This window comes from Dreissena polymorpha, chromosome 11, assembly GCF_020536995.1.
Source record: "Dreissena polymorpha isolate Duluth1 chromosome 11, UMN_Dpol_1.0, whole genome shotgun sequence".
Taxonomy (NCBI): Eukaryota; Metazoa; Mollusca; class Bivalvia; order Myida; family Dreissenidae; genus Dreissena; species Dreissena polymorpha.
The window spans coordinates 63,717,758-63,739,724 of NC_068365.1; the positions used below are offsets into that span (position 1 = coordinate 63,717,758).

The 21,967-nt window shown below is 36.2% G+C and overlaps 2 protein-coding genes across 5 annotated transcripts; one reads left to right on the forward strand and one right to left on the reverse strand.

Annotated features, from left to right (window-relative positions):
* Positions 1-1,553: 1,553 nt before the first annotated feature.
* LOC127849901 (cysteinyl leukotriene receptor 2-like) lies at positions 1,554-2,615 on the reverse strand. Its single transcript, XM_052382653.1, has one exon. The coding sequence runs from the start codon at positions 2,613-2,615 to the stop codon at positions 1,554-1,556; it is 1,062 nt and encodes a 353-aa protein (XP_052238613.1).
* A 3,380-nt stretch (positions 2,616-5,995) lies between these two features.
* On the forward strand, positions 5,996-21,574 carry LOC127850410 (alpha-2A adrenergic receptor-like). 4 transcript variants are annotated; one of them, XM_052383434.1, is made up of 2 exons: positions 5,996-6,212; positions 19,670-21,574. In XM_052383434.1, the coding sequence occupies exon 2, from the start codon at positions 19,692-19,694 to the stop codon at positions 21,048-21,050; it is 1,359 nt and encodes a 452-aa protein (XP_052239394.1). In that variant the 5' UTR covers positions 5,996-6,212; positions 19,670-19,691; the 3' UTR covers positions 21,051-21,574. The 4 variants fall into 4 exon arrangements, with proteins under 4 accessions (XP_052239394.1, XP_052239395.1, XP_052239396.1 ...); XM_052383435.1 differs by lacking the exon at positions 5,996-6,212 and adding an exon at positions 6,381-6,529; XM_052383436.1 differs by lacking the exon at positions 5,996-6,212 and adding an exon at positions 10,919-11,019.
* The last annotated feature ends 393 nt before the right edge of the window (positions 21,575-21,967 follow it).

Sequence of the window (21,967 nt, forward strand, 5' to 3'; positions counted from 1 at the left end):
ATAAGCTATGTTTATTGTTAAATATGTTGAAAATTGTATGCACATCCTTCAATTTTAAAATTAAAACAACGTTATGGCTAAATTGATTAATTTTCTGCTGAAAATACGAATGATGCATGTTGCATTTTTATTTTTATTTCAAAAAGTAAACGGTAAATCTGTCTATTTTTTTGGTATGTTTGCTGTATATAGTGTTTCTATAAAAACTAAGTTTAAAATATAACTTTAATGATGCTATTTTGAATTTTATGACACTTTGTTTTTAACCGACCCAATTTTTAGTTGGCTGAAATCACTTACATTTCATGGCGCTATTCCATAGATTAAAATAAAAAAAATAAATGTGTGTAAAATAATACTTGTTTCATCTTGTTTAACCTTTAAACACCTTTACTGCATCTGTACACACCAACTGCATGCCGATATTTGGAAATTTGAATGAATTATGGAACTTTTATATACCCCAGGGGTGAAAATAAACTGGACAAAAGCCGAGCGTGAGGGTGGTTTTGAAAAAATCGGTATATTTTGTTAAAAAGCATGGAAAGCCTACCTACAAATTTGCATGTAGTTCAGTGAAATGATGCTGATTAAGAAAATAATTAATTAAATTATATTTGGATATGTGCCCATTAGAGGTGCGCTACCTTGATGCATGTGCGTAAAGTGTCGTCCCAGATTAGTCTGTGAAAGTTACCATTTAAAGGAAGTCTGTTCTAAACATAAATTCAATTAAGGCGGAAACTGCACAGGCTAATCAGGGAGGATACTATACGCACATGCAATAGATCTAAACATATTTATTTATAGATCTTCGTCTTGAGTGTTGCAGAGTCATATATAACCCAACTGACCAGAGGCCTTACATACAGGGTGCAGAATCACGTAACTTTGTTGGGTTCCCATTTAAACGTTAATGGATGTAAACACACCGGTAAGTGCTGCTTTTTTTTTCAAAATTACTTTTTAAAACAATTTTTCTTAAGAATTTCAACTTGTGCTGAAAAGACATATTTTTATGCTGCTTATGGCAATTTGAAATACATCAGAATTACTTTATTTGATAAGAATGTGTTCGTGTTCAAAAATTCTATGTGTACTGCATTCATTTATACGGTAATGCAATGTGAAATTTGTTCAACGATTTAAGACATATTCAATGATTTATTCTTATACCTAAGGTATCTGCACAAACTGCAAGAAATACTGTCTTTTATGCACGAACGATTTTTGCAAATGTATTTCAACAACTTGAGAACTATAAAATAACGTTCTTAACGGTGTATTTACACTCTGCCCAGCCCATGTAAAATCCGGGAAACCCTGTTGATGCTGCACCCTGTATACGTACAACACCGTGTCACCTTATTTTCAGAATCACACATTTATTAAAGGTGTAGAATAAATCTAATATATATTACCAATATACAAAATCAATCCAGCATATGTGTTTAATATTATGAAATAAGCAATTATGTCAAATGGTGTTAACGATAACAGTTTTCGTCGGCATTTTGCTGCTGGTGGCATTAAGATTTCGTCTGCATCGGTCCCTAGCTTCCAAACAATATGGTGCCTTGTGTTGCCTTACAGCAAAGCAGGCTCCTCAGCTCTGCGCGGAACCTCGAGCCGCTGAACACGTAGATGGCAAAGTTGAAGGTGGCGTTGGAGTAGTGGACCTGAACGGCAACATCGTAAAGGAACGCAATGTACACGAAATCATTTGCCTCGAGCGCAGATAGCTTCTCCCTCTGGTAGAGAAAGTAAAATCTTAAGACGAACAACGGTGTCATCGTGAGGAGGAACAGCACACACAGGGCCATCATCAATATGGACAATGGACGCGTGTCGCGTGCCTGACCGGAAATATTCATCCGCTGACGTCTTGAGCGGGAACGCGCGAGCTGCACTACGATGATGACGTTGCCAATGAGTAGCAGCGGGAAAGGCGCGCCGAACCTTAACGTGAAGTCGATCCATCCGTAAACGTATTCAGATAGGTCTCGATATCCCTTCGTGAACGGACGGCACGTCCAGCCCGTGTTTTCATTCACATCAAATATCACGAGTATTATTATATTTATTCCGAACACGGATAGCACAATGGAGATGATGATCATACCAGCGTTGTGTGGGGAACAGCCCAGTCTCACTTTATGCGGGAACAGCACGCAAGCTGTTCTCTCGAGCGTGACGACCACGATCAGCAACGATGAGAGGTGGAAGCTGCAGTAATGAAGGTAGGATAACGCTTTGCACCCGGGGCTACTCAGCGACAGGACTTCAATGTCCCAGGTATTATACAACCAGGCTCGCAGAGGTGCGTTGCACAAAATGAGCGTATCTGAAAGCGCCAGAGCTAACAGGAACATCGCCGTTGACGTCATCTTCTTCTGACGAAGCAGCACGATAATAGTCAGAGCGTTTCCGATCGTTCCAATGAAAACAAGAATCGGCGGAATCACCCTCCAGAGCAGCACACGTGTGTCTCTATAGTAACTGACTACAGAGAAAGGCTCCCATCCGGAAACGTTTGATGACGTTGCGTTGAACGTCTCCTGTTCTGTAACGTTAATCAATGTAACATTACTAGCAAACTTTGTAGTTGCATCCATAGTTTCCTAAGTTTCGTTTTTTTTCGTTCAAAACTCCTTTACTTGAACAAGTATTATAAATTTATTTTTATTGCGCCACTGTTCATGCTCGGTGTCAGGCGTCTATCTCATTCGCGATCTCTGATCTGAAATGACTGCTGTATGAAAGTACTGGTAATTTTCATAAATTCTCAGCAAATAGCGGATCTGGTTCTGCCTAGATAATTCTTTTAGGTGTAGTTCGCCTTATGGCTGTGTCATCTTTATTAACTTATTAATTTAGTGGGGGAAGAACTAATCAACTAATACTGTTATGTTTTTGCTCAAAATGTTAAAACATTACATTAGAAATAATTACGCGAACAAGTGAATAATAATGCAGGAATGATAATTGGATTCGAATCAGAAGCAAATCAGAAGGGACTGTAGTTAGTCACAAAATAGAAATTATCAATAATTTTGGAGCGACCCATATACTATGGTGATTATGGTGATTATGGAAGCTATCAGTAAAATTACTAGGCTGTTTGTCACCTCCATCAAGGAAACCGCATATTCATGAGAACTATGTCGTGTTTCCGAAGCTGCCCAAGGCAATCTGGCGTTTGCTCGTAAATATTCGGATATCGTAGCCGGAAATGCACATGGAATATATTATGACACATAATAATAATTAAAAGAGCATTTTGTATCGCGTTAAATCTATTTTAGAAAATAAAAATACAATCTTACCAAATCTGGTTGGATTTTCTTGTGATGGCAAAGATTGTATGTGAGAGCATGGAACGACAACTCTGCGTGGATATTGAAAGGTCATTTCGCAGAGTTTCATACCTGAGAATTTATGAGAACTATTAACAGTATTTGGTATATAATTGTCACGAAACAGCAGTGGCTTGTCTACGTATTGTATCCCAAACTCATATTGAACAATCTATTCTGTGCTCGTTTTCTAATGACTTACAATTACAGAGTAAAAGAAGACTACATATAAAATCTCAAAAGAAAAAAAAATGTCGCTAATTGAAATCAAGTTCTGGTCTTTACGAATGTCTCCGTGGAACATAACGTTACGTATATGATATATATTGAAACCATTTAGAGAATTCTGCACTACTTAACCTTACCTAGTTTAAGTCTTACGGCCGGATCCACACAACGACATTCTTACTAATCAACATTCTATGAATACGACGTTTTTATATATTAAAGCTACCTCTATATAATCTTACGTCGATCGAAACATATTATTATATCGATTAAAATAAATGAAGCAGGATGGTGGTATAGTACCTGCGCCTATGCATATCTGAATGGCAAATATCACTCACCCGGTACCACAGCCACCGAGAAAAGTGTAGGGATTTTCTATTATGATTTTAAACTATTTGAAATGCACAAAGAGACAAAAAATGATGTTTAGAAGGATTAGATTATTCAACTCAAGAAAAAAGCTACATAAACAAACCTACATGTTATTGTCGTATGTCAATTAATATCAGTCTATTTGAATGTCGATGTGATTAACACTTCGTGTACACAATGTGTTACACGACGGCGTTCCGTTCTCTTTCAATCAGAGATTGAAAAATAACTCTACTAACTGCTTCTTCCTTATAAGAGGAATATTAATTGTTGTAATGCTTATTCAGAAAGAAATGGCTCAGGAACTAAGTGTGATCTACTGACAGCATTGCAGTGAGGATATGCCCTGCATGGACGGATGCTCAGCATTATAAGCAATATCGACATACAGTCAATTCAGTTCCGAACGGGCGCACACTTTTCGTTCACGAAAAATCTCAAACAAGAAAAAATAACATAGTAGCAGGCCTCTTCGAAATTTGAGCAGTTGCGGTTGGCTCCAGACCTTTCTTACATCGTTAAGCCCATCGACAATAAGGACCAGAATGAAAAGAATCGTTTTTGTAAACTTTTTTGCAACGTGGAAAGAAATAGCATAAATGACCGTCGATTGTTGCTCATATCTGGTAATATGCAGTCGAACACTGCTGTTTCCGTCATCGTTAAATCAAATTTATCGCTATTAAGAACGTTTTACTCCGGTCCACCAACATTTTACTTCGTACTTTATTTTGACTAAAATACACCGAATATAAGAAAATGCTCAATTCCAATAAAACAATACAATAACCCGCAATGACAAAATGCCGTCCACTTTTCAAGTAATTTTGTCATTAAATAAAACCCGTGGTTCAAAACACATGCGATAAAAGCGAGTTCTCCGGGACAGCTCGGTGTTAACTGTTCATATTTATGTTTGTCTGTCCGTCCGTCCGTCGGGCATGGTTAAAAGACTAATTTTACGAACAATTAAGTTAAAATCTGTACTAAGCGTACAGTAAACATATGCGTACACAGTGCTTTCAAACGTATATAATTCAATGCAAGAACTAGTTTTCATTTAAATGAATTGACTAATAAAATGAACCTCGCTTAAACAAAACGCAGAATAATAAATATGCGTTAAGTGTCGTTCCAGATTAGCCTGTGCGGACTGCACATGCTTATCTGGGACGACACTTAACGCACATGCATTAACCCATTTATGCCTAGCGGACTCTCCCATCCTTCTGAATTGGATCAATTTATTTCCAAAATTAGGGATGTCTTGTATATTTATTTCTATATTTTGAATATTACTTACTGAAATTCCTTTAAACAAACAGCGCAGACCCAGATGAGACGCCGCATCATGCGGCGTCTCATCTGGGTCTACGCTGTTTGCAATGTCCTTTTTTCAGGACGCTAGGCATGAATGGGTTCAACCCAGTTTCTCAGAGCGAGCGGCATATAATATTCGGTCGGACATTTAGTCATAGCTGTAGATGTAGGAGGGGCCCAGTAAATGGTGACGATCAAAGCATCATCAAACCGAACTTACATGTATTGTATGCAAGAGTAAATGGGCCGTGCTTTGCGAAAAGGGGGTTTAATGCTTGTGCGAAATGTGTCGTCCCAGATTAGCCTGTTAAGTCCGCACAGGCTAATCAGGGATGACACTTTCCGCGTTTATGATATTTTTCGATTAAAGAAAGTCTACTCTTAGTTAAAATGCAGTTAAGCAGGAAAGTGTCTCCCTGATTAGCCTGTGCGGAATGCGCAGGCTTATCTGGGACGAAACTTTACGCACATCTATTAAACCCCCGTTTCACAGAGCAAGGCTCAAATCTTTACTTTGAAAAGTACGTCGTGAAGTCATACAAGTGATTTTCTTATTAAATCCCTCATAGATAATGAAAGTAGATAATGAAAATCCGTATTAACATTCCGTTCATATCTATGATATGTATATTTTCGTCAAGCAATATTGGATATTGACCGATATAAACCATATCCTATAATTTTTACGTCTGTTTGTCAAAATAGGATTTGTGAAAATGTGATCTTTTAATGACTGACAATTGCGTTGACTTAATAACGAACGTGCGAATGTTTGTTTAATCTCTGACCGTGCGCCATTTAGCTTCATAACAGAACAACTTACATGGCTGTTTAATTCATTGTTGATGTAACAGTGAAGAAGCTATGTTGATTTAAAATTGACCTTGGTACGCTTATAAGTTTCCCAATATTTGGACATTACTTTCGCCATTGGTAAGTAAATATTTATGTGTATTTAAATACAATCTTGGTTAAGAAACGCGCCACTGTCAATATTGTAATGAAACGATTGATTTTATAGAATCTACAGGATTTTACTTTTTGCGGCACTTGTGTGGTAAAATCAACTGTATTAAAAACATTTCAATTTTGGGATGGATTGTAGATACTTGTTTTAAAAGCACACAGTGGGACGAAAGAAAACAGATGGTTGTGGTTTAACGAAATCATAGTTAAACGGCAATTATATACATGTATAAGTGATTGTGTAAACTTTAATATATCTGTGACATATAATAAAATAGTACAAGGTAAGTAAAAACATTAGTATACATAGAAGTGTAGAAATCATCATAAAAATTAGGTAATTCACTTTAATACCATATAAACAACGAAACGTTATGCACATTATATAAGATATAGTATTATTGTTTGGAAAATAATTATTATATTATGCAACAAATAATATATGTAACACTGTTCGATTAAAAATAGTTGCATGCATTTTATAACAAAACATCTTTCATAACAATGTATTGTTTACCGGGTATTGTAAATAATGAACAACCGTTTGTTATTATCAACTACAACTTTGGCAGAAAATCGATGGGAAAAATTATTAATATACAATTTCAAGCACATGCGTATACATATAAATACGGAACTATATTCCGCAAATGCCGGTCAATGATTATTAATTTGAAGATTACGTTAAATCAGACTTTTCTAAAGTAATTTTGTAATAACATTTCTTTTGCTGAAAAACGTTTCGCCGACAAAAGCACTTTAAGTAGCTTCAAATTACCGTCATTAAACATATTAATGTCGTTTAAACCAAACGTATACGCAACTATAACAAACGAATTTCTTTTGGAAATCACAAATCCTCTATAGCGTATGGATAATAAATCATATAACGAGTGTATTTAGTTATTGAATGATTACCATTTCTTAATTTAAACGCATATTTATATCGTCCCTTGGTGCAAAAAGGCACCATGTGACATTGAAATTAGAAGGCACATAAGGGGGTGAATTATGAGCCTGCTTTCGGAAACCGAGGCTTAATTCTTATGAGTTAAGTGTCGTCCCAGATTAGCCTGTGTGGATTGCACAGGCTAATCGGGGACGTCACTTTCTATCTAAACTGGATTTTCGCTAAAAAGAGTTTTCCTTTTAACGAAACAATACACTTTAAGTGTAAAATGTCATCTCTGATTACGGATAGCACAATCTAACATTGGACGGTACTGAACGCACAAGAATTAAGCCCCGTTTTTCCAGAGCAAGACAAGTCAATTTTATTTTGTAAACAAAGGCCTTCGGCCCAAAATACATAGTAATACATTATAACTAACTATTAGATCATATCAGAGTTGTGTGTAGAACATATTTATAAAAATACATACGGGTTGTGTTAATATAGCATTGTACATTATTAATCTATTGATATTTTAGATCTTAAAACAGTTGTGATTAGACATAGGAAAACACATACACAAACAACAACAACACAAATAAAACAGATGTATAACTATATCCAAAGTTTTTGATTAAGTTATTGATTATTTTCAAAAGATGATATACATACATACTTAACTTGTTTCAAATAGTTTCATCATTAAAGCTCATTAAGTTATAAAAATCTAGCCATTTGGTACACTTGAAGAAAGCATGGTATTCGCAATTCAGATATCGAACTTCGTTTGTGGAACAAGCATTACAAATTATGTTCTCTTTGTGTACAGTATTGTATTATCATCATCATCATTATCATCATCATTCTCATCGTTATGCAAATAGGTGTGGCGTTAAAAGTGGCATATTGAGGACAGTCCCCTTTCAATGATATCGACATGTTTTGTATCTATCCATATTTCCTGTTTTTCAAGCTGATTTGTGTGTAGTTAAAATGTTCTATCGACGTTTAGAAAGAAAATGTATCTTAAATGCCGGGCAATATATATTCGGCACATTTCTCCAGCGCGACTCTAACTCATGCCCCCAAAAGCCTCGTACTTCAATTAGGTTACTACACTAATGTCTTATTATCAATAGCATGCAAGTGCGTAAAGTATAGAGGTAATTCAAGTGAAATTCTACTTTTTACTACTTCTGCTAATTTTCCTTCGCTCCTTTTTCGTCCACCCCCTCCCCACGGACAAGTTTTTTGTAATAATTATAATTGTCTTGATGGGCGTCAATAAAAAAATACTTCTGTGTCCATTTTTTTTTGTACTTTTTAATACAAACTTTCTAAAAGTTATTCTGATATTGGAAAATAAAATACCATATTAAACTTTTATATGCTCTTTTAATTTTAAACGAAGAACTGGTTCATCCCACGAAACGGAACTCAAAAGTGTCGCAAGCCGGCAATGAGTTTTGACCAATGACGGCCATGAGTCTTAATGAGTCTCTTTGTCTGGATACTTGAATTTAATTGTTATAATCAAGCGAGTCATTATGTTTTCTATACCTCTTCAAGTTTGAGTACTACAGTACTTAGCAAGAGTGGAATAGAACAATAGCGGAATCATAACAATTATACAGTTATATTATAAAATAAGACACACTAAGGGCGTCTTCATTTACAAATTAAGTCTTAACACTTCCGATTAACGGGCCATCACAATTTTCTTAATCCACACAAGTAACATAAAGAAAACTACAATTTACTCTGTTATATATTGAATGATTGATATCATATAGAACAGCATTTTCAAATCAGATGTAGACGGTGTTGTTTTTTATCAATTGGACAACGCAGTTTTCAAGAACAATACGTTTGTATGTTAGAAACATAAATCAAATAAATAGTCGTAATTGTCCCCTGCAGTCATTGCCTCTGCGTTAAATACCCGTGCGGCCGCGGTCAAGTACTTGGGTTTCTATTGATTTGTCTAATCATAAACAACGCAAAGACCCAGTGTATGCTGAGAACACAAAAGTAAAATACAGTTACAAGCATTTCATTCGGAATAACACCCACGTGGTTAGATTCCTATTTATCGAAATTATAATCGCTGTTAATTTGCCAATAAATCGAAAGTTATTTCTCCATTGCATACATGCAGCGCTTTTACTAACTAAATCTCTCTTTTTAATGGATGTTTAAACTCCATTGATTCTAATTTTTCTGTATGTTTTACTCATAATATTTGGAAATTTGGGCAGTATTTGGCGACACTGAGTCCTTAGAATTTGAATTCTGCTGGAAACTATTTTAAATTAAATGTGTATTTTTCAGATAATGCCTTCTTTATTAAGCTAAATGTGTATGTCACACATTTAACTTAATAAACAAGGCATTATCTGAAAAATACACATTTATATGATACATACATTAAGTATTCAAACTTGTTCAACATGACATCAATGGACTATCGTGTCTGCAATTGTCTGTGTGTCTTGGAAACTATATATCTTCAGATTTGATTGAAAGTCCAGTGACACACTCTGGAAAGAAATTTCTCCTAAAATTTCCTTAATGCACGCCCCGGCTATTAACATTTTTAATTTATATGGGCCGCACAGGCTAATCAGGGACGACACTTTCCGCCTTAATTATATTTTCGCTTAAATGACACATTCTATGACCAGAAAATATAATAAAAGCGGAAAATGTCGTCCCTGATTAGCCTGTGCGGACTGCACAGACTAATCTGGGACGACACTTTACGCACATGCATTAAACCCCCTTTTCACAGAGCACGACACATATACATAAGCGATGGATTATACATAGCAAAAGCTACCAAAACGTATACACGATGTATTTCTAACTTGTGGATAAATAACATATACATACACAGACATTGCCCGAAGTCAAGGAAGTTGTAACATTTTGGACGTGTTGATGAACGGCGTAGTTAAATAGATCGAACGCTTGTGAATGATTTTGAAGGAATTAAGTACATGTAAATGCACAATGGTTTACAAAACTTACCTACGTTATCACCCATACGGTAACTTTCGTGTGCAATGATTTATTGGACAATTAACCCATATATGCCTAGTGGACTCTCCCATCCTTCTAAATTGGATCAATGTATTTTCAAAATTAGGGATATCTAGTATATTTGTTTCTATATTTATAATATTTCTCACATAAATTCCTTTTAGCAAACAACGCAGACCCTGATGAGACGCCGCATCATGCGACGTCTCATCTGGGTCTCCGCTGTTTGCCAAGGCCTTTTTTCTAGACGCTAGGCATACATTGGTTAACAATAGAAAAAAGAAAATAAATTCTGAAATGAACGAAAATGTAATTTGCATTAGAATTATGTAGAAACAATATTCAGATACAACGCAAGATTCTCGTACCGGGTGCCATATCATTTCAAATATTGTACAACCAATTAAATTTACGATGGTGTGACTATTTCACCACAAAAATACATATATGACTAACATGATCCTAATTCGCGCCGAGTTACAAGAAAACGGGACGTAATGCATGTTCGTTAAATGTCGTCACAGATCAGCCGGTGCAGTCCGCACAGGCTAATGTGGGACGACACTTTATTCTTTTATTGAATTTTTCGTTTAAAGAAAGTCTTTTCTAAGCGAAAATCAAGTCTATGCGGAAAATGTCCTTTAGCATTAAGCCCTGTTTTCCCCAGGACGAGACTCAACTAAATATCATGAGTAAGATAGACAAAGATAAACCTGAACTTTCTGTTGGTTAACGCAGGGCCGTGCTCAGGAATTTTTGACTGGGGTGTCCAACCAGGAAGGGTGCAGCAGGGGTCTACCCTCCAGAATTTTAAAATTGTTGAATTCGGCACTTTTCAAGGTAAATTTTAATGCTTAAAAATATTTTGTGATGTAAATTTATGGAATATAACAAGTTAATCAGCACCTTTCTAATATCTTAAGCTGTAAACATTGCTGTGAAATTCACACCAATTTTAAAAGCTTGAGATTTCAGAAATGTATGATGTTTGACGAAGAAGGAAAGCAAACTTTGAATATCAAAAGGCTTTATAAAGACATGTATCTATAATAATAAGATTAGCTATTTAAATAAATTATAGTAATAGATTACTATAATTTATTAAAACAGCTAAAAATAGAGAGCGTCATAAGTTCGAAAGCTAAATGATGCAATTTATGGTTTACATGCACATTTAAAGCTGTATATACATTTCATTACTTCAAACAGCTCTTTGCCCTGTACCATGTGTTTCCTCCGAGAAAATCTCAAAAGCTTTAATTACATAAAATAGATTGACAATTTATCCATTATGATCTACAAATTCTACAAATTCAAACTTTTGAATTCGCTATAACATATATTCAAATCGTATATAAAACACTGATACAAATCTCCGATACTTTTCTTGTATGCGATCAAAAGTAAAACTTGTGACATATTCTTCAATCTCATCGGAAAATCTCTAATTTTAGTTTTCAGGTGTCATTTGGGATTAAATTTTTACTACTGAATCATAACCTTAAAAGAAAATAACAAACTGAAGAGCTTTCAAAGGACAAAGGACCATTTAAACTTCTCCCACCTCGCGGGCTACACACAGTCGTATTTTAATCCAAATATTAGTCATTAACGTATCAATTGTTCAAAGTAATGAAATGCGGCCTTTTATTTATCTTCAATTGTGGAATAGTGTTTGAATTATATTGGGCTCATTTTGATTGCTGTTTTCTCATAACGGTTGGTTAAGCCCGTGTCAACATGGCGTGTCAAAAGGACTTTAATTGTTTACTTCGTTCTGCTATTGTTGTGCTATTGTTGAGGCTAACGAATTGATAGTTTGTTTACACGAAAAGGTGGCTTAATCATTCATTCGTTGGTACACACGTCTGCGAAAGCGTCGTCAGATTCACGCAATCTGACAATAACAATAACAACAGCAGTAATTACAACGGAGGCAACAGCACTAAAACAACGCATTCAACGCTGGTACCGTCGTCAGCATCATTAAACGTAACATTGAAGAGCGATTCTATCGGACAAGCAGCATCTGTTAACTAAATCTTAAGAAGCGTTATTATCATCAACACTATCAATACCAACGCCACCACCATTATCTTTATAATAAAAGATTCTGAGTTCATGTTCATCATCATGTTCATCATCATCATGTAGCATCAACAAACATACTATCAACTCAGACATAAGAACAAAAGAAGAACAAAGGAAGAACAAATACAAGTACGTTTAGGGCATACGACATATACTGTGTGTTCTTCAGATGCGCGGACAGTTTCATTAACCTATTAATGTTCGGATACACTCGCGCAATTCACTTAATGAAATAAATTACCGACTCCCAACTCATTAAAACTGTCAAATAACAGCACGGAATGTCGCTTTTGGCTGTTAACTGACCAAATGACGGCGTAAGCGTCATCGTTGACTTTTAAGCCCCTAGGATAATGTTAACGTTATACACACGGCGGTGGCGTAGCAATTGTCCTTCAAATATGAACATTTAATACATTTTATTTAAACATTTCTTTGTTTAACGTTTTGATTTAAACGACATAATTGCGAGTTTAAACCCGTTGTTTGCTGGTATTTCAGGACAGACAACAATAAATAAATAAAAACTTAAGTCGCAAGATATATATATAATTTACACCAACATACATTAGAGATAATAGGTATTTACATAACATGCACCAAGTCAAAAATACTTATAAAGAAATTAAATAGCAGATTTGTCTGAATGTTTGACTACAATTGACATGGCCACACCGTCTCGAAGTTTTTGCTTCTATGTACTACTAGTATACAAAATAAGAAATATTTCTAAAATATATATTTATATTTGTATTGACTATATTTTATACAATAAAAAGTCCTTTTTATAAAAGCACCTGTTTTCTAGATATAATGATTTGTTTTCATAAGTTGTTTTTATGAACAAATGCCTAGATACGCCTTATTATTATTTCTAAAACTCGAGATGCAAATGTCATGACTTTTTCTACAAATGAGCCCCAAAGCAAGTACAGATATAGCTACGCCCTTGCTTGAATTTCTTATTGATTACTAATTATTTTTATATGTCTCATAAAAAAGAGCAATTTTGACGAAGCGTCCTGAACCTATACTGTGTATTTGTTGTAGTGAAAAGTTGTTTGCTTTATGAGGAATTAAACATGGATATATTATTTGGCTTTGATAAAAGGCACGGTCTGATAAATTACTTGCGTAAATAAACGGTTAACTGTATTCTTTCTTGTTTGTGTCGAATAGGAATAAGAAAGTGTTCATCAAAACTTGTTACATCAAAAGTTGTGGTGGATTTGTGGTTGTGACCAAATTGCAAGTAATATTACAAGTACTAATATTTATTCCTATTATTACACTGATAATACTAATTATTATTAAATAAATCATGATTATTATTAATATGTATTATAGTTACTTTTAATATTTTTAAATATATTTACATATAAATTAATGAAATAATGAATGAATTAATAAATAAATGAATACATATTATTCAATCAGTTATTTATTTAGATTCAATAGTATACATATTAGGAAATACAGTGGCCGTGTTTCAAACTATAGAGTAACTGAAGTTTATACTTTTGTGACCGCAACTTGTGCTGTAAGCAAGTGGTGTAGACCAAACTTAAACCGCGTAAAATCGTTGACTGTGTTATCATCGCACGTGCAAATCTGTACTTAAATGCGGTTTTCGCTTAGTATTTTTACTAAACAACAAATCCACACCAATAAGTGTTAAGCATGAGAAGGCAAACTATTTATCGGTTCAGTATAATGTTTTTCTCTCTTATATTTTTTCGCTATTTCTAAAGGCAAAGGTTAATATAGATACAAACATTATACTCGTAAACTACAAAAACGTCAAGTAATGATGGACTCGAAACACATTTTTACTTATCTGTTTGTAAATCAAATTTGTCGTTCTGAATTTCTCACGTGTGGCTTTTAAAAACTGTTCTTACGCCATAGCTTGTGGTTAAATTCATACGAATAAAACAGATCGTTGTTTATTGACCGGTAAAAAACGACCAACCATCAACGATCCACCAAAAGATATTTTTCAACTGAAAATTAAATATATTTCTAAAATATTCAGATCGACATTATTGGTGACATGAAAGAAGATTTATTAATTAGAACACCATCAATGGTTGTTTAAGCACCTATTGATGTGACTTTAGTAGACCGCTTTCGATTTGTCGTTGATTATTAGATTATATGAAACGGTTTTGCGTTCCGACGCCTTGGTCGATGGTCCGGACTGTATTATAAAAAAAACGAATAAAAACCCCATTGTATACATGTTCCTGTATTTAGATTCATGTCGATTTATTTTCAATTTAAACCTGACTTGAAAGGGTTATGCCCATAAGATGCGAGTTAAATTTAAATGTTTCTGAACGTTCTTGCCAATGTTAATTGGATGTTGAACAACTGTAACTTTAATACAGAAAGTAATCACCTCACATAGATCGATCCGCGCGCTTCAAGGTTACTATCAATTGATTATGTCCGCACAGTGGTCGTAGTATTGTATGTGATCGATGTGGTATCTGATTTGATAGATACTTAAGTTAAGGGCAGGCGACACTAATTCTAAGAAATTAAGCAAAGTGGATAAAACCTGCACAGTAGGAATTAGATGATGACGCTTAAATGCAGACCCTGTTTAGAGAATAAATAGACTTTAATATGCGAATTTATACTAATTAATTAAAAACAAATCAATAGTACTAGAGACCTATGACTGAACAAACATTCAAACAATTCGATTAAAAACCGACGAACAAGAAAAATAAAACTAGAATAAGCTCGCGCAGTTGTCTGGTTGATGGGCGATCATGATAAAGCAAGAAAATGAAAATAAACAAACAACATGTGACGAATGTTTTGATGTTATCTTTTGAACAGAAGTGTTATTTAACGCTGACCGGAACTTTGATTGGAAAGGATCACATGTGGTTATCGTGTGCCTATGATAATAATTAGTAAAAACTTCATTTTCAATGAAAAATAACCAAACAATAACGAAAAATCAACTTCTCTGAAAACAACAACAACAACAACATTTCACTATCATATATATATATAAATATATATATATAATAAAGTCGCTTTTAGCCGTTTATAAAAAATAAGACGCTTTTATTAAATTTGCCGTAGCTTTCGACCTCTCGGTCTTCTTCAGCGGCGTTTTTTTGTGAATAAGCATATCATCTTTAGCGGAAGTGACGTTATATTATCGCACGTTACATTGCGCGCCAATGTTAGTCTTTTGTGTTTAGTCCATATGGCTTGAACGTTCTTAGTTTGCGCTTCCAAAGTTGTTCGATGGTCTTCCGGTACACGTCGGTTCCATTTAATTTTTCGAGTACCATGACCCGGAAGTCTGCGACGCTGTGGCCGTTTGTTTAGAAGTGCTCGGAAACCGGGTCGTTATGTCGAGTCCGTATCCGGGACAGGTTAAGAAGATGTCGCTGGTACAGGGTATCTCCCGTTTCTCCTACGTATACGAAGGTCTTACACCGTTCGCAGTGTACAGCGTAGACTACATTGGTGGATTTGCAGGTGACCTCGTTCCGCACATTGTAGCTTTTGCCGGTGGTGTCGCTGAACTTTTCAGCCTCCATCATGTATGGACAGATTGCGCACCTCTGTGCCCCACAAGGTCCGCTCCTGTTGGGAACTCGGAAAAACATCCGGTTGTGTTTTTTATGAACCAATATGTCTTGAAGGCTGCAGTCTCTTCTGAATGCTGCTAACGGGGGCTCAGGAAATACGTTTTTCATATGATCTGAAGTGTGGGGTGTTGGCAGGTGTTTCCGGAGGATATGGCCGACATTTGGTAACGCTCTAGAGAAAGTGATAACGAGCGGTACCCTGGAAATAACATTTACATTTAATTTATATATATATAACCAGGTGTTCAACTCAAAATGACCCGACAATAGGGTGCGTCGATTTCAACAGCCAAAACTTCATTAATTGTGCAGCGATTTCCATGAACTCGGTCTTGTTAAACGCAGTAATGAATTGTCTTTCTTGAAATGTACATATCTTGCCATATTTGTTTTACAATTGCTGGGTCACAATTTAAGCAATAAGACGATCCACGTATATATATTTGATAGTGAATTGTTTTTTTTTAGGAGAAGAGTTTTCGTTATAATTTGACGATTTTTCATTCAAAATGATGTGTTTACTAATTATTATAATAGCAACACGCTAACCACCTGTGAAAAGGACGCTGAATTTAGGTCCCAGTGTAAGTGTATATATGAATGTCAGAAAAAGCCATGCGGTCGCATTTGTTACAAAACGTGCAGATTTCAATACGTTCTATTTTATTAGTACCAGCTGTGCTTAAGAGTTCCACTGGCATTGGGCTGAATATGCATTTTACATGCGAAAATCCATTTGCGGATCCTAATAGAGCGCTTCGCATAACCTCAGGGGTACCCAAAGTCAACCACATAATATCAAAGCGATGTTGACTTCATGGCCTTTCGTGGCCTTTGAATGACACCGGAGCTGTTAATTCACGAGTAATAAGGATACTCACAAGTACTAGAGGAAGTAATGAGGACATTGGACAAGCTGTTAGGCCACTCATTTTGTCTGTTGGTTCCCGTTACACAGATAGGTCTCTACTACAATCCGAGAATGGGAAATTTGGTTCTCGTTACACAGTTTATCCTCTGCAATTCAGGAACGGGAAATGCGGTTCCCGTTACACAGTTTACTATCTGTAAAGCGGGATTGAAAAATTTGGTTCCCGTTACACAGTTTCCTCTCTGTAATGCTTGAATGGCACATTTGGTTCCCGTTACACAGTTTCCTATCTGTACTGCGGGAATGAGAAAATTGGTTCCCGTTACACAGCTTATACAAGCTTTGCAAAGATTGACATAGGATGCTTTGGTTCTCGAAGAAAAGTGTGTGCTGTATCTATTATGTAAGTCTTGCAAATTGAAATTATCGCAGACGATCTGGCATTTTGTTACATATCATTTGTTCATAGGCTGTCAACCCATGCACATTGTTTCAGGGTTGTCTATTTGTTGACAAAAGCTGGGGTGGTTTGCATTGAGATTCAATGGTATGTTTTGTGAATGATTTAATCGTGGTCTTTGGAGTTGCTATTAAAACTTCAGTTGAACCGGGAAATATGCGCTTGTTAAAAATGTTGACTGGTTTAGTTATTACACGTTGACTAGTTTAGTTATTACACGTTGACTGGTTTAGTTATTACACGTTGACTGGTTTAGCTATTACACTTTAACAAGCATGTCCCCCCCCATTTTTCCGCCCACTTTAACTCGAAAGCGACAACAAATGTTAGTAGCTAAAAGGGTAAACTAACGCACTTTCCCACTGACAACAAACTTAATCTTAGTGGGCACATGAACCCAAGATTTGGTCTGGCCTATGTTTGCGGTTCATGGCCTGATGGTCTAGTGCCTTTGGTGATGAGAACTCTTTGACGCGTCCAAATCAGTACCGCTTTCAAACATCTAGAGAAAAGTCTGAGATGGTGACAGTGTTGTGGACTGTTGATTATATTATATATTTTTTCTGGTAAGAACTTATTTCGTATTCATTACTCAGTGCAGTTCACGGTTGTAGAAAAGTATATTGTGTTCTGTCACAGCAGTTTTCAGTAGTACAGTCCTCGAATTGATATTAATTCCACAGTTAAATACATATATAACTCAATATATTTTAGAAGGTACTTATACATTTCCAGTTCTTTTTTAAAAGGCGGTGTATGTTAACAAAATTAATAATGTAGTTGACATAGGAAAAACTTAATAGGAGGTTGTATCATTGATGTTTGTTATAAAAAAAGCATTACAGTAACATTTTGCAATAACATTTTGCAACCTTAAAGGCTAGCATCTTTTGCATTAATGCAGATTGAGCTAATTCTTTATTTTTTGGCGTCTAATAACGCCCATAATGAAATATATCGTACGCATATTTAACCCATTCATGCCTAGCGTCCTGAAAAAAGGACATTGCAAACAGCGTAGACCCAGATGAGACGCCGCATAATGCGGCGTCTCATCTGGGTCTGCGCTGTTTGCTTAAAGGAATTTCTGTAAGAAAAATTCTAAATATAGAAAAAAAATATACCAGACATCCCTAATTTTAGAAATAAATTGATCCAATTTACAAGGATGGGAGAGTCCACTGGGCATAAATGGGTTAAACAAAACAGAAGAGTTCTGATACGCTAGAAAATGAAGTCAAACTTACGGGGATTTCGAATGTAATTGTGTTATGTTTTATAAGAGTAACAGTGACAGCATTTTTTATCGTAGTATTTAGTTTGTGTATTAACAATATGATTATTGGTTTGTCCACGATATTTTGTGATGGTTATGTTGTTATGGTTAGCGGCGCGAAGTTTGCATCAATGAAAAATTAATGTTGCTACTCTATGTGCTTTTGTTTCGAGAAACGCTCATGCTATATATTTTTTTATCCAAACGGATATATGAATATGCCATAAAAGAACGGTAAGACTTCTTTAAAAGCCAATCCATTTTAACTAACATCCCATATGCCGATGTAGAAGTTCTAAACATTTTACTTGATTACAATAAACGATTAGGACAAATGTTTCATTATTCACAATTTATTTGTAAAATATTGCTGGTGAGATTTCATTATGATTATGCTACAATTAAAAATTTGAGCTTGCCACAGTATTAACCATTTCTTCAAGACATTATATAGCGGCATTAAAAAAATAATACAAGTAATTAAGTGTATAAAACGGCAACAAATACTTGTCTCGGCATTGCCGTAGCGTCTCGGCATTGCCGTCGCCATCTTGAATATCACGTGATTACCCCCTTTATGCATACCATAGTCAAGAGTGCTGAATTTCTCGTAACCATGTATCACCCCACTGAGACAGGCTATCGGTATCTCGTTGGATTGGTTTATTGTCCAAAGGCACTTCGGCCAAGCTGAACAACTCCGAGTCATCAGCATCAAACAGTCGGATAGAATTGTCGATCATGTCAATATAATTGATATAGATACATATTTAAGTGTCGGCCCAAATATCCTGCCTTGAGGTACGCTACTTTCCGAAATAGACCTATTCACAACAACTCTTTACTTTCTTTTTTTTTTTACTCAGCTTTGCAATTTCCAAACAGATACACGATTCATGTTCAGCCAAGCATTACGAACTGTATATAATGCTTTACTAATGACAAAATGCAATTTCAGCTTTTCCAATTCTAACCATTTAATCCAAAACTTATATGATACCACGAACTGCACATGCAAAACTAGTTTAAAGAGGAAACAATTCATGCGAGTACGAAGATTGTACGTAAAAAATGCACAAGTACTTCGACAAATTTGTATTTCTTACAGAAAGCAGACGAGTGTTATCTAAAACACATAAATATAGTATTCAAAACAAGTTTCTTCATTTCAGGCAAAACAAATGCTGACAAGCCATGGAATTATCCACCACTAACGCCTCAATAAACGTAGATCCGGGAAATCTGCTAGTGACGTCACAGATCGCTAACGTGACGTCATTGACGTTGAACCTGACGGACGAGCAAAGGCTGACGATACTACAGCGCTATAACGATGAAAAAGCGACGCTATACATACCCGTCATTGTGTACATGGTAATCTTGACGGTTGTCGGGACCGTCGGTAACGTCTTGGTGTGTTGCGTCTACTGCTGCAAGCCGACGAAGACATCATCCCATTTCTTCATAATGACGCTGGCGGTGCTCGACCTTTTAACCTGTGCCATTGGCATGCCGACCGAAATAATTGACCTCCGTTATCCGTACATGTTTTACGCCTCGGCCGCGTGCAAATTGCTACGTTTCGTGGAATCCGTTACCACGATCGGCTCATCAATGATACTCATCTCTGTCGCTGTCGACAGGTTCCTCCGAATCTGTAAACTAGGCAGGAATATTTCAGTCGCCACATCGAAGCGCATTTGTGTGGCGGCCATGTTTGTGGGCGTGGCCTTGTCATGGCCGGCGTTCTTGATTTTTGGACGGCACACTGAAGAGCTTGAACCGGGTATTCAGGGAGTGGACTGTTCAACGGACGACTCGATTCGCCACACGCATTATCCCAGTATGTATTACGGGGTGCTCGGCCTTTTGTTCGTTGGATGCTTAACATTCTTTGCGATCATTTACGTGCAAATTGGACTTCAAATTTGGCGCCAAAAGCGGGCAAACATTGGCCAGAAAGTCAACCGCGATTCGGGGATTTCGACTTCAACAGGCAAAGGGCGAGTTTTGAGTACGAGTTCAATTCGGGACAGTCAAGGAGCGGAACAAAACGGTGATGTTGGACACAATACGAGTAACGGCAAAGCAGAAACTCCAATCGACAATGGGTCCGACCCCATAAGCACTGACATGTCGTCTGAACCAATGAACGAGTCGGCAAACTCGAAGAAGAAATGCGTCAAAGAAAAGCGCGGTTCTTCAACATCCTCCGCCAGTACAAAAACAGACTTTCCCAAAAAGCGGACAATCAAAGTCACGCGGACAACTGTTGTTTTGTTTGCGGTGACTGTCGCCTATGTTATAAGCTACTTACCGTTCTTAATTCTAATGACGATCCGAAGCGTAAAGAAAGATTTCGAAGACAATTTGACTCCGACTCAAGAGGTGTTGTTTAAATTTTGCGTCAAGTCGTATTTCATCAACAACGCCATAAATCCGGTTATTTATAGCTACTTGAACATCAACTTCCGAAAAGACGCGCAGAAAATGCTGACGCGCATCTTGAGTGCATGCTGCACTTGTTGCAGACGACACAGTGCTGCGGAATGACTATATGGCAGCAGACACGAGGAGAGTTACCTTCCGGTTTCCTTTCAGAAGAATGAAACTGACGACACTTGACACAAAGCGTAGCAGCACGTGCAATGCACAGCATCCGGGCATTTATCTGTATGAACATTGATTTCCGGTCAACTGTCTCCCACGAAATGTTCGAATTCAAATCACGACGTTCAATGGTGCTTTCGTAGTTATGTGGTATTCCTGTAGTTTTTATGTATTCTGCAGCTTGAGTTAGCTACGCATTTAGTACCGTTTAGCAACTCATTTTGAATATACTTAGTTGCATTTCTTTTAATTATGGAAACCACTATCATACTTGTATTTGACCATGTTTTGTTCAGGTTTACATCAAGTACTTTTGACGTTACCATTTATATTTTTTTATTGTGATTGATGCTTCTATGCAATACTATTGTAAACATGTTTCTTCTATTTTTTAGTGTTGTCGAAATACGCTGTAATATATTTATTTAACGAAGAAATCCACCGATAAGAAATAAATACAATAATTTCCGAAACTGTTGTTTCTCAGAAGGGGGGGGGGGGGGGAGTATAATGTGGGGTGTGGTAATTTATTAGATGATGTTTAAAAAAAATTAGGGGGGGGGAGGGATTCTGGGTAGGGGCGTGGGGTATTGTTTGGGTGGAATCAATTGTGGTATTCAGGTAAGTGTTGTTTTGACAAAGTATTAATAAAATCTGATCATAAATTTAGAAGTTATGGAAATTTAAGCAAAATGTTCAATTATCTAAGTGTAAAACGGGCCATAATTATGTCAAAATGCTTGATACAGTGGTCTGCTCTTGTTTATAGGTTGGGGTCATGTTGGTAAACACGTATGCAACATATAAAAGCAATTTGTCAAAGGATATAGGAAATATTTGGGGTAGTACGCAAACTTTAA

What these genes read in the sequence shown, in the direction of transcription:
- LOC127849901 (XM_052382653.1), bottom strand. Translation starts at nt 2,615, where the DNA reads ATGGATGCAACTACAAAGTTTGCTAGTAATGTTACATTGATTAACGTT.
- LOC127850410 (XM_052383434.1), top strand. Translation starts at nt 19,692, where the DNA reads ATGGAATTATCCACCACTAACGCCTCAATAAACGTAGATCCGGGAAAT.